The sequence below is a fragment of the Labrus mixtus genome, chromosome 20 (assembly GCF_963584025.1).
Source record: "Labrus mixtus chromosome 20, fLabMix1.1, whole genome shotgun sequence".
NCBI classification, from domain to species: Eukaryota; Metazoa; Chordata; class Actinopteri; order Labriformes; family Labridae; genus Labrus; species Labrus mixtus.
In genome coordinates this window covers 10,240,017-10,252,516 of record NC_083631.1, presented here as the reverse complement: position 1 = coordinate 10,252,516, position 12,500 = coordinate 10,240,017, and the positions used below count along the sequence as shown (strand labels likewise).

Below are 12,500 nucleotides of genomic sequence, written 5' to 3'. Positions count from 1 at the left end.
ACCGCAGCGAGATGGCGGTTTACTTCTGGGAGATGGTGAGAGTCACCTGACGTACGTCAACGTCAAGTACTTCAATCTATAGTATTAAAATGTGTGTGTGTGTGTGTGTGTGTGTGTGTGTGTGTGTGTGTTTGTGAGGCGGGGGAGTCGGTGCTGAGCGCTCTGTCTGGCTGTAAGATACTCAGAGAACTCTCTCGGCTGGAGACTGAGACGGAGAACAAAGTGTCCATGAAGAAGCTCGCTCAGAGGTTTGAACACCTCGCACAAGGTGAGACATAGAAATAAAACAGATAGAACCTGAACCATCATCTTCATCTCACTCTGTGTGTGTGTGTGTGTGTGTGTGTGTGTGTGTGTGTGTGTGTGTATGTGTGTGTGTGTGTGTGTGTGTAGATGTGTTTGGAGAGTGTTACCAGAACAGTGAGAGCTGCTCCTTCACTCTCCTTATAAGGACGTCTCCGGTGTGGGGCGGAGCTACTTGTCTACAGATGGCCACAACAGCAGACGCCCGCCACTTCTTCAGCCATGATGGCGTTCAGGTACAGATCGTGACCTCAGACGGTTTAACAGACTGAGTGGAGCTGAGCTGATGACACTTCTTCATGTTTCAGTCTCTGCTGTCTCAGATCTGGTGGGGCGACATGGAACGCAGCACGGAGGTCTGGAAGCTGGTCCTCACCTTCTTCCTGCCCCCCCTCCTCTACACCAAGCTCATCAGCTTCAGGTAAGAGTGTGTGTGTGTGTGTGTGTGTGTGTGTCACTGTGTGTGTGTGTGTGTGTCACTGTGTGATATGGTGGGAAAAAAGACCTGGACCTGGATGGTCCATGACTGTAGCAGGAGCTGAACAGCTGATTTAGTAAACAGACTAAGGTGTGTGTGTGTGTGTGTATGTGTGTGTGTGTGTGTGTGTGTGTTTCAGGAAGCAGGAGGAGGAGGTGAAGTCTGTGGAGTTCCATCACTACAGAGACACAGACAGTCTAGAGGGAAACAACGCCACGGTCTGCTCCTTTGCCGACATCACACAGAGGTAAAGATCAACAAACAAACATGAGACTTTATGATGTTTTTATATCTTCAAAACGAACTCTCTGATCGTCTGTGTGTTTGTGTCACAGTGAAGAAGAAGCTGAGGAGCTCAGAGCTCTGAAAGAAAACCTGAAAGGTGAGGGAGGATACAGATCATCAAAATGTTGATGAAATGATAAAGTGATCTTACTATATGATCAGACATTAAGGAAACATGCTATGTTGAAGTGCTGGCTTCTCTGACAACAATGCAGCAGCCAGTATGTCCTCCTTATAACTTTAGATTCTGGTCCTGAATGCTCTGGATTTGTTTGGACCGGAGAAGGTAAGCGGTTTTAAGGCGACCCCCCACACGGCCGTTTTGGACGCCCCTCGGTTTGCCAGATATGAGAGCAGTTATCAGGTCAACAGGTGTTGCAGCGATGGAAGCGGGCAAAAGAAGTGGTTCAGATAGAAGTGATTGTACTCGACCTAAAAAGCCTCTGCATGTTTCTAATAAGCTCCACGAGCAGAAACGTGCTCAAACTAGGATCAATATTAGAGATGCTTTTGAAAAATGGAGAGCGGTTAGAACACAGAAAGGTTTACAGACCCATGCAGAGCTGGATAAACACTGAAGCTTCAGTGTCCACCACATGGTGACCTGTGTGAGCATGGACTCTAGAGAGGAGGGGGGACAGCTCTCTACAATGTTTAGAATTTAGACTGCAGTACCCACTTTAAACACTAGGGGGCAGAGTTACATACTGCTCCTTTCATGATCGATCGTAGAAGGAGAGAGAGAGAGAGAGAGAGGTTAGTTTGCACATGCCAACATTTGTTCAGTCTAGACACTCTGCAGGAGTTTTGGACATTAAAAACAAAAAGTATTGAGAATCTTCTGCAGGTCTGTGCGTCTTCACAGAGTTTATGAACATGTATTAACTTCTCTCTCTCTCTCCTCTTGACCGCAGAGCCTTCACCTTCAAACTCAAAGAGGCCGTTCATCTTGTCACGGTGGAGACAATTCTGGTTCGCTCCCGTCACCTCCTTCCTAGGGAATGTGCTCATGTACTTCCTGTTCCTCTGCCTATTTGCATACGTTCTGCTGGTGGACTTCAAGCCCCCGCCCCCCAAAGGTCCGTCCACCCTGGAGTTTGTGCTCTACTTCTGGGTCTTCACCTTGGTGTGTGAGGAGATCAGACAGGTGAGACGTTCAGACGCAACTAACCTGAAAAACATTCATCATGTTTCTTCTTCTCAATGTATGAGCAACTACAAAACTACAAAACTACAAAACTACAAAACTGAACTCTCACAGACTGACTCGGTTTTCTGTGTTTTTTATCAGACGTTCTTCATGGGCAGCAACTTCGTGATCCAGAGTATGAAGAACTACATCCAGGACGTCTGGAACAAATGTGACTTCACTGCCATCTCCCTCTTCATGCTTGCTCTCTGCTGCAGGTGAGACCTCTAAAACACAGCAGGGTGCTGCAGGTTTAAAACAGGGTTCTGTTAGTGAGGACTTCAGATCAAACCTCCAATTTGTGTTAAACTTCATTTTAAGGTTAAGAAACTTTGAATAATAAATGAGGAGGATCTGATCCCAGCAGGGGGCGGATACGTTATTGTTTAATGTACAGCAGCTGTGTTGATATATGGCGCCCCCTATGGACTAAAGTATGTCATGTGAAGGCCCTCAAATAATCTGGATTAAGTCTTCATTCAAAGTCCGCACCTGGATCAGGGGGATCCAGTCCAGTTTCCTTTGAACAAAGAGGGTCAGAGTGATCTGGATTCTCTGATCCTGTTTTTTTTTTTTTTTAATGGATTATTAAATCTGGATCATTCAGAATCAGAATCAGAATCAGAATCAGAATCGGGTTTTATTTACACATACAAGGAATTTGACTTGGTCTATTGGTGCTAAACAATTAACAAGGAAATAAAACAGAACTATCAACAACTTAAATAATACAGTATAAGAAACTATTACAATATATAAAATAGAATCTAAAAATATAAAAACCTTTTGAACAACGTGGTTACGTGTCTCTGTGGTGTTTCAGGATGTTCCCCGAGTCGTACGAGTTCGGTCGGGCCGTGATGGCCATCGACTTCTTGGTCTTTACTCTTCGTCTGATCCACATCTTCGCCATCCACAAACAGCTGGGACCAAAGATCATCATCGTGAGCAAGATGGTGAGGAGGCTGGTTGCGCTCTGAACGACCACACGGGGGTTTAAACGTCTCTGACTCCTCCTCTCGTCTTTCGTCTCCCTCAGATGAAGGACGTCTTCTTCTTCCTCTTCTTCCTCGCCGTGTGGCTCATGGCGTACGGAGTAGCCAATCAGGCGCTCCTCTACCCGTACGACCCGCGTCCCAACTGGATATTCCGACGAGTCTTCTACAGACCGTACCTGCACATCTTTGGACAGATTCCAATACACGAAATGGACGGTGAGTCGATCAGCGGTGTCCTGAAAGGGTTAAAAACACGTTAAGAGGAGCGTGCAGCGTGTTCACTTCCTGACTCGATGTTTTAACCTCTCTGATTGGTTCCAGCTGATAAATGGGAGGAGAACAAATGTACCAACAACGTCACGCTGATCGAGGCCGGAGAGGAGCCGTGTATGAGCACGTACGCTAACTGGCTGGTGGTCATCCTGCTGGTCATCTACCTGCTGTTCACCAACATCGTGCTGGTCAACCTGCTCATCGCCATGTTCAGGTGTTTACTTCCTGTTTATATGACGATCCACTCTGAATGTGATTTCATTTGGGGGCGGCAGTAGCTCAGTCCGTAGGGGACCGGAGGGTCACCGGTTGCGGACGCCCCCCCCTCACTCTGACATCTCTCTATCAGTCCACAGGATCCTGTTTGTGTGTGTTTCATGACTTACAGAGTGTATGTTCCTCTCTGCAGCTACACCTTCTCTAAGGTCCAGGGGCGCAGCGACACCTACTGGAAGTTTCAGCGCTACAACCTGATCGTGGAGTACCACTCGAGGCCCTGCTTAGCCCCGCCCTTCATCATCATCTCACACCTCCACCTGGTCATGAAGAGATACGTCCGACAGATCCCCTCGGTCAAGAGCAAACACTTTGGTGAGACAGCGTCATGTGAGATGTGTGTGTGTGTGTGTGTGTGTGTGTGTATGTGTGTGTGTGTGTGTGTGTGTGTCCTGGGTTAACCTCTGCCCTCCGTCCTCAGTCCTGGAGCTGTGCGGCAGGAAGGCGAGCTGGCTCAACACGTGGGAGGCGATCCAGAAAGAAAACCTGCTGTCAGCTCAGAACAAGAGAGTGAGAGAGAGCGACACGGCCCGACTCAAAGACACATCCACCAAGTAAGCTAACGCTAACCGTTTACTGCTCTCTGATTGGATGACAAATATCTGTGAGGAACTTTCAGTAAGGCAGAGAGCGGGATCAAAGCGTCATGTTGACTGAATGGGAGTCACCTCCAAAACCGATTCCTGGGCGACCTTTGGAGTTTAGCTCCTCCCACCGACTCTGCCAACGCCTCTGACTGTTTACAACCATAATCTGTACACAAAGAAGAAGAGCGCCATAAACAGGATTTAACACAGTCCTGCTGTCGTCACAATACCAGAACTTTAAACCTTGATATGATATCGACACCTGTTTGTTGCCATGGCAACACCGATACCTGCACACTGTCTAAGTTGCCAGGGTAACCGTGCGATAAGGACAGTTTTCTGTTTAAAGATCTTTATTGATTCTGTGGATCAATAAAAACATGAGATGGTTTTTAGTTTAGAAGAGAGCCTCTAATGGGACTCTCTTTCTTGAAGGAGCTGTAGGTTATACTGGGATTACTGGGAATTCACTGGAGGATATGTTGCTACTGACACCAGTTCATTCCTGTTAATGTTTGTTTACAGTGGGTCTGGAAAGTATTCAGACCCCTTTACATTTTTCACTCTTTATTTCATTGCAGCCATTTGCTAAAATCAAAAAAGTTCATTTTATTTCTCATTAATGTACACTCAGCACCCCATCTTGACAGAAAAAATACAGAAATGTAGAAATTTTTCCAAATTTATTAAAAAAGAAAAACTGAAATATGACATGGTCATAAGTATTCAGACCCTTTGCTGTGACACTCATATTTAACTCACATGCTGTCCATTTCTTCTGATCCTCCTTGAGATGGTTCTGCTCCTTCATTGGAGTCCAGCTGTGTTTAATTAAACTGATTGGACTTGATTAGGAAAGGCACACACCTGTCTATATAAGACCTTACAGCTCACAGTGCATGTCAGAGCAAATGAGAATCATGAGGTCGAAGGAACTGCCCAAGGAGCTCAGAGACAGAATTGTGGCAAGGCACAGATCTGGCCAAGGTTACAAAAGAATTTCTGCAGCACTCAAGGTTCCTAAGAGCACAGTGGCCTCCATAATCCTTAAATGGAAGAAGTTTGGGACGACCAGAACTCTACCTAGACCTGGCCGTCCAGCCAAACTGAGCAATCGTGGGAGAAGAGCCTTGGTGAGAGAGGTAAAGAAGAACCCAAAGATCACTGTGGCTGAGCTCCCTTGATGCAGTAGGGAGATGGGAGAAAGTTCCACAAAGTCAACTATCACTGCAGCCCTCCACCAGTCGGGGCTTTATGGCAGAGTGGCCCGACGGAAGCCTCTCCTCAGTGCAAGACATATGAAAGCCAGCATAGAGTTTGCCAAAAAACACAGGAAGGACTCCCAGACTATGAGAAGATTCTCTGGTCTGATGAGACCAAGATTGAACTTTTTGGCTTTAATTCTAAGCGGTATGTGTGGAGAAAACCAGGCACTGCTCATCACCTGCCCAATACAATCCCAACAGTGAAACATGGTGGTGGCAGCATCATGCTATGGGGGTGTTTTTCAGCTGCAGGGACAGGACAACTGGTTGCAATTGAAGGAAAGATGAATGCGGCCAAGTACAGAGATATCCTGGAAGAAAACCTCTTCCAGAGTGCTCAGGACCTCAGACTGGGCTGAAGGTTCACCTTCCAACAAGACAATGACCCTAAGCACACAGCTAAAATAACAAAGGAGTGGCTTCGGAACAACTCTGTGACCATTCTTGACTGGCCCAGCCAGAGCCCTGACCTAAACCCAATTGAGCATCTCTGGAGAGACCTGAAAATGGCTGTCCACCAACGTTCATCATCCAACCTGACAGAATTGGAGAGGATCTGCTAGGAAGAATGGCAGAGGATCCCCAAATCCAGGTGTGAAAAACTTGTTGCACCATTCCCAAGAAGACTCATGGCTGTACTAGCTCAAAAGGATGCTTCTACTCAATACTGAACAAAGGGTCTGAATACTTATGACCATGTGATATTTCAGTTTTTCTTTTTTAATAAATTTGCAAAAAAAAAATTTCTGTCAAGATGGGGTGCTGAGTGTACATTAATGAGAAATAAAATGAACTTTTTTGATTTTAGCAAATGGCTGCAATGAAATAAAGAGTGAAAAATGTAAAGGGGTCTGAATACTTTCCAGACCCACTGTATTTAACAACAAATCTGCTGGGGCGCTGGTGGCGCAGTGGTTAGTGCGTGCGCCCCACGTATGGAGGTTGTCGTCTCAAGCGGGCGGCCCAGGCTCACATCCCACCCGTGGCCTCCTACCCACATATCATTCCCTGATCTCTGACTCCATCCACTGTTCTATCTCTCCATTAAAGGCATAAAAAGCCCAAAAATAAATCTATAAAAAAAACAACAAACCTGCTGTGCATACTGAGATCTGATATCATTTACCACTAGAGGGAGCCACATCTGTGTTTACAGGGAGACTGATCATTTCTCACTTTAATAAACTGTGTGTGTGTTTGTGTGTCTGCAGGGTGGACAGCGTGCTGAGGCAGATGTCAGTCCTCTGTGATCACGACCGAAGGCTGCGCCTGTTGGAGTCTGAGGTCAGCACGCCTAGACGACCTGATCTGACCGTTTGTCATTAAGGGTTAGGGGTTAGAACGTGTGGAGTTTAAAATACATAAACATTCAGAGATTAATTTAGATTTGTCTCTTACAAAGATCATGTCACAGAGTTTCATTTTCAAATGAAATTATCTTCAAATCCTCAAAAAGATCCTGAAACATATTTAGTGTTTGATCGTACAGACAGATATAACTGCAGAGTACAGGACACTGTGTGTGTGTGTGTGTGTGTGTGTGTGTGTGTGTGTGTGTGTGTGTGTGTGTGTGTGTGTGTGTGTGTGTGTGTGTGTGTGTGTGTGTGTGTGTGTGTGTGTGTGTGTGTGTGTGTGTGTGTGTGTGAACACGGTGTGTGTCTGGTTTCTCTGCAGCTGTTGGCTCTTCTTGCTCAGCACTCATCCATCTCTGTCTCTTTCTTTCCTCTCAGTTGGAGTACTGCTGCAGCGCCCTCTGCTGGATGACAGAGGCTCTGTCTCTGAGCGGTCTGTTAAAAACTGATCGCCCCCCCCCTCTGCTCCCCCCCTCTGCTCAGAGGTGAAGTCCACTGAAAACATTTCTTAACATTAAAAAGTTAGTTTGTGATTCAGAAGTTTAAATCATGTAAACCATTTCTTGTGTAGTAGATCTGACAGCTCTGTCTCCAAGCTGAGTCTTTGAACTCCTGAACACACACACACAAAATGTTAAATCAAAGAGCACCTTGTTTGCCATTCTGCATCTTTTTGTTAGTTTGATGCTGATTTCTGATGTCGGGTGTTTGAGCTGCGATTTGAAGTCAGGACCCTCGAACACAGAAAAGGACCCCGATGCAGACCGTTGGTTCAGAGCTGGTACTGTTCAAACAACAAAAGGTACAAAAGACCTGACGGACTGCACACAAACACATCAGTTCTCCACGTTGTGACAGACTAGACTAGGACCAAACCAAAGACTTTACCTGCCTTCATGTGAACCCTCCTGAAGTCTGAACACTGGAGGAGATAACATATACACAAACTGAATGTGTGTGTGAGGGCGAGAACCTTTATGAGTGTAATCTATTAAATGGTTCGGGGGTGTAACCTTTGCTGTCCAATCAGAGAGACACAAATATAAACAGTGTGTCTAGTCTCTGTCTCCAGTCTAAGGGCGTACGTCATCACGTTAGATAGTCGGGGATTTTCCCAATAACCTCCGAGTTCTTTGGCTTTTAATCCACGAGACTCATTTAAATGTTCCGTTAACACTCGACCTCTGCATCGGACGTCAACGCATCGCATCTATGTGTAAAATGACTGTCGAGTTGTGATCCCGTGTGTGAGCGGTGACATAACCTTTTCAAACTGAACCTGTTCAAGCTGCTGTAAACACGTGAACCAAAGACACAAACTGCTGCGCTCTTCACAGCTTTAGATCGCTTTGGGTCACGCTTCATCAGTGTGCCGCTGTTTCCAGTGACAAAGCTCTAAACGACCTTCCACACAGCGACGCTTTTAACAGCTAAAGACATGGGAGATATTTCTCTGAGGAGCCGGTGGAGACCAAACACAGAGCCTAAAGAGGATCTCACTTAAAGCCATCAAGACCAGAAAGAGCTGGATAACATCTTCCATCTCTTCATTCAAAGGAATAAAAACAGTAAAATTCTGACAAACACACCTGGATAGAGATGTGACATATTTCTAGCTTGTTCCACTCTGCAAAGAAGCAGGAATACATTTCATTTGCAATTTCTTAATAAAAGGATTTACATGATACACCGCTCATTGATTTATTATTCTACAACACAGGGAGACTTTCTGATCTGTGTTCCAGCTGTGAGGAGACTCAGTGGATCGTAGAAGAGATGACATCCTCTTTGGTGGTTCTGAACACAAATTGGTGAGGATCCAACCACACTGGGATTTTGGATTCATCAGGGTGAACTAGTTTCTCAAAGTACTGGAGTGAGTGCTTCAACAGGGTAGTGTTTTTTTGGGACCTGACCCTTCAGACATTTTAAGTACAGGTGTGAGGGTACCTGTGTCACGTTTAGGAAGAAAACAAGGAAGGTGGACCCAAGTGCAGAATAACCAAAAGGATTTAATTTAACAAAAAGGCAGAAGTTAAAAACAAAACTTAATTTAAACCAAAAACTAGAAGTCAAAACACTAGCGCAGAAGACGGCCGACATCCACCATAGACTCACATATGACAGCTTACAACAATGATCTGACACAGAAGGGAAGAAACACAGAGACTAAATAGACATGGAGTAATCAGACACAGGTGAGACCAACAAGACACAGGTGAGGACAATCAGGGCAATCAAGACTGGAGGGAAACACACAGAGGCAGGGTGAAAATACAAGACAACAAACACTGAGGACAAATACAAAATAAATCATGAAACAGTGGAGGGGGGTCCGGAGGAGGGGGTCCGGAGGAGGAGACCAGGAGGGAGACCAGGAGAGTCAGCAGGATCTCCGACGAGGGCGCTGGAGTCGCCGGAACCTCCGACGAGGGAGCAGGAGTCGGCAGGGCCTCAGACAAGGGAGCAGGAGTCGCCAGGGCCTCAGACGATGGCGCAGGAGTCAGCAGGGCCTCTGACGAGGGCGCAGGAGTCACCAGGGCCTCTGACGAGGTCGCAGGAGTCGGCAGAGCCTCAGACGGGAACAGAAACAGGGGGCAGACGGCGCTCCACCGGAACTGGTAGCAGACAGCGCTCAGCTGGAACAGAAACACAGGGATGCTGATGCTTGGGCTGAGGCTGGGGTTGAGGCTCAGGCTGAGGCCTGGGTTGACGCTTGGGCCGAGGCTTGGGCTGGTACACAGGCTGCTGGTACTGAGGAGACTCTCTGGAGCTTTCTGGCTCCAAAGCAAGGCCCAACAGAAAGGCCACCAGAGAGCTCGAAGAGGTTGAGTCCTGACATCGTAGGCCCTGACTGCGTCTCCTCCTACCTTGGGTGCCAGGGAAAAAGGCAAGACAAGTCCCCTCCCAGGGAGAAGGCTCGTTGAAACAAAAACAATCCGCTGGGCCCATAATGTGGTCAAATCATTCTGTCATGTCTGGTGTGTAAAACAAGGGGAGGTGGACCCAAATACAGAATAACCAAAAGGATTTAATTTAACAAAAAGGCAGAAGGCAAAAAAAACAAAACTTACTTTAAACCAAAAACGTTTAGTACCAGTATTAAGGTAGGCCTGCTTTAATTAGGATTGTAGTGTCTGCATTATATAATGTATGTTGTGGGATGACAAATTAATAAGCAGACATGATTTTAATGACTGGAGGTGGCTTTTGATAAACCGCGGTAAAATGGCTCTCCTTGTGACTTTGTCCTGTCGGTATAGCTGTCATAGAAAAAAATGTGAGGATCACTGCTTTAGGGACTCAAAAACTAAGAAAACTAAGAAAGGAGGCCAAGGGGGGCATGCCAACCCTGGCCCAGCAGGGTTCTTCTCACATAATTTGGATAAGCATAAATTCAGCTTCTCAAATGTTCCTTCTTGATGCCATCTTGCTCTGGGGATGTCACTGTTGATGATTCTTCATCAAGATTGGTTGGTTACTTATTCAGGGAGGCAACATCTCTGAATACGCCCCAGTCGGAGCACTTAAAAGTGTCCTGTGGAAGAAGAAGTGGTGTTGAGGCAGGGCTTTAAATCTGCAAGGAAGGTTTCTGTTACAGGAAAGCTGTGCAACAATCTCCTGAACCATATGGGCTGACTCTCCCGAGTCTTAAGAATCTGCTACAGATCCCAACCTGAGTACTAGACACCAGCAAGGATAGTCAGTCACAGCTCCAGCCTGTTACCTCTGCAACTGGGGTCTTTACATGTTCCCAATTGTATTTCATGTCCCCTACATTGGCCCTGATGATTGAGACATTGTTTTGTGGGTGGGATTTGAAGATTCATGGTCTGGGTCCTCTGCCAGACGTTCTCAGTTCAGCCTTAACTCTGGACTGTGTGGGCGGCAGTAGCTCAGTCTGTAGGGACTTGGGTTGGGAACCGGAGGGCGCCAGTTCAATTCCCAGTGCGGACCAAATATGGAAGTTGGTCTGGTAGCTGGAGAGGTGCCAGATCACCTCCTGAGCACTGCCGAGGTGCCCCTGAGCAAGGCACCGAACCCCCTCCCTACCATCAGCTCAGGAGCACCCGCTGTGGGCCACTCCGTCACTCTGGCTTCTCTCCATTAGTGCATGTCCATAGGATCCTGTTTCTGCATGTGTGTGTATATTTCAGCCTACGTGTGTGTTCATGACTAACAGAGTGTAAAAACTGAAATTTCCCCTTGCGGGGATCAATAAAATTAAATCTTAATCTTAATGTATAAACATATGCAACACTCAGAGCCTTCGTTCTGCAACTTTCACTTTCAAAAAGGGGTCCCTCTTGTTCTCTGGGGAGACGTTGGGTTACTCCCTGGATAAGTTTGTTCTGCTGCTAATGCCCAAATCAAACATGCAAAACTGTTAGAGAATTCAAAGGAGTCATTTTTGTATGGCACAAAAAAGGGCTTAATTAATGCCCTGAATCCTTGTGCACACACATCACACACACACACACACACACACACACACACACACACACACACACACACACACACACACACACACACACACACACACACACACACACACACACACACACACACACACACACACACACACACACACGCACGCACACATACCACACACACTAACACACCAGTCCCCTTAGGTAACTTTATCACGGATAGTGATTTCCCACTTTAGACAGTCCTTACATGGGAAGAGCTTGGGGTGGCCGTGGCACTGGATCAGATTCAGCAAGGCAAATAAATCCTGTGCAGGAATGTCAAATCTGGTTGATGAATGGGTGGATGCAGTGCATTTGCTGTCATCTCTTCACCTCACAACACCCTGCCCACACTTTAAATAACACAAATTCTTTTTCTTTTTGCTCAGACATGTTGGAGTCAAATGAGGTCATGAACTGCTCCGTGTAAACATCCCAATAAACTAAAGCTCAAGTCCAAGTGTCCCTTAAGAATCAGATATTATTCCAAACTTGAGTTAATTGACTTATTTTCTTTAAAACTTTGGGAGAGTAGGAATGAAACTGAAGCTTAAGTTGGTAAAGTAGGTCAATGCAGGCAGAGTCCGTAGTCCAAACTAAGATAGAAGAAATGTGTTTGGCATGTCTGAGCTCATCTCCACTTTCAGCCACTTTGCAGTCTTCATCTCGATCCGATCTCTTCTCCCATTCTGTCCTTTGCTGTTTCCAACTCAGCTGTTTCTGACTGCCATCACTCTATCACCATTAGAAACTTCATAGCAAGCGTGTTGTCAAACCTATGCTGTTGTTTCAAAGATGATGCATGATCTAAACCTATGGATAGTGACTGAAGACGATGATGATGCAGGTTCTAACTGATATATTAGTCCTTAGTCGTCCTTGTTTTCAGGCTTGTTGAAATTAAAAACAGAGTTCCAGTACTTATGGTGTAGTAGTACAAAGATAATCAATCATTTAATCGGGACTGTGTTCACCATAAGGGCCGCCTTCACCAAAAGGTCAACCAATCCGTAAAGAACCCC

The 12,500-nt window shown here is 46.1% G+C and overlaps 1 protein-coding gene across 1 annotated transcript in view; it reads left to right on the top strand.

Annotated features, from left to right (window-relative positions):
* The window catches only part of trpm4a (transient receptor potential cation channel, subfamily M, member 4a), a 16,543-nt gene extending 7,850 nt beyond the window's left edge, over positions 1-8,693 (top strand). Inside the window, exons 13-27 of the mRNA XM_061027293.1 lie at positions 1-35; positions 139-268; positions 394-539; positions 612-724; positions 921-1,028; positions 1,117-1,163; positions 1,981-2,213; positions 2,358-2,473; positions 3,079-3,211; positions 3,295-3,469; positions 3,575-3,740; positions 3,936-4,117; positions 4,224-4,356; positions 6,866-6,938; positions 7,385-8,693. The exon at positions 1-35 is cut by the window's left edge and continues 94 nt beyond it. Of these exons, the coding sequence (XP_060883276.1) occupies positions 1-35; positions 139-268; positions 394-539; positions 612-724; positions 921-1,028; positions 1,117-1,163; positions 1,981-2,213; positions 2,358-2,473; positions 3,079-3,211; positions 3,295-3,469; positions 3,575-3,740; positions 3,936-4,117; positions 4,224-4,356; positions 6,866-6,938; positions 7,385-7,495 (1,901 nt within the window). The 3' untranslated portion in view covers positions 7,496-8,693. The remainder of the gene's footprint in view (positions 36-138; positions 269-393; positions 540-611; positions 725-920; positions 1,029-1,116; positions 1,164-1,980; positions 2,214-2,357; positions 2,474-3,078; positions 3,212-3,294; positions 3,470-3,574; positions 3,741-3,935; positions 4,118-4,223; positions 4,357-6,865; positions 6,939-7,384) is intronic.
* The last annotated feature ends 3,807 nt before the right edge of the window (positions 8,694-12,500 follow it).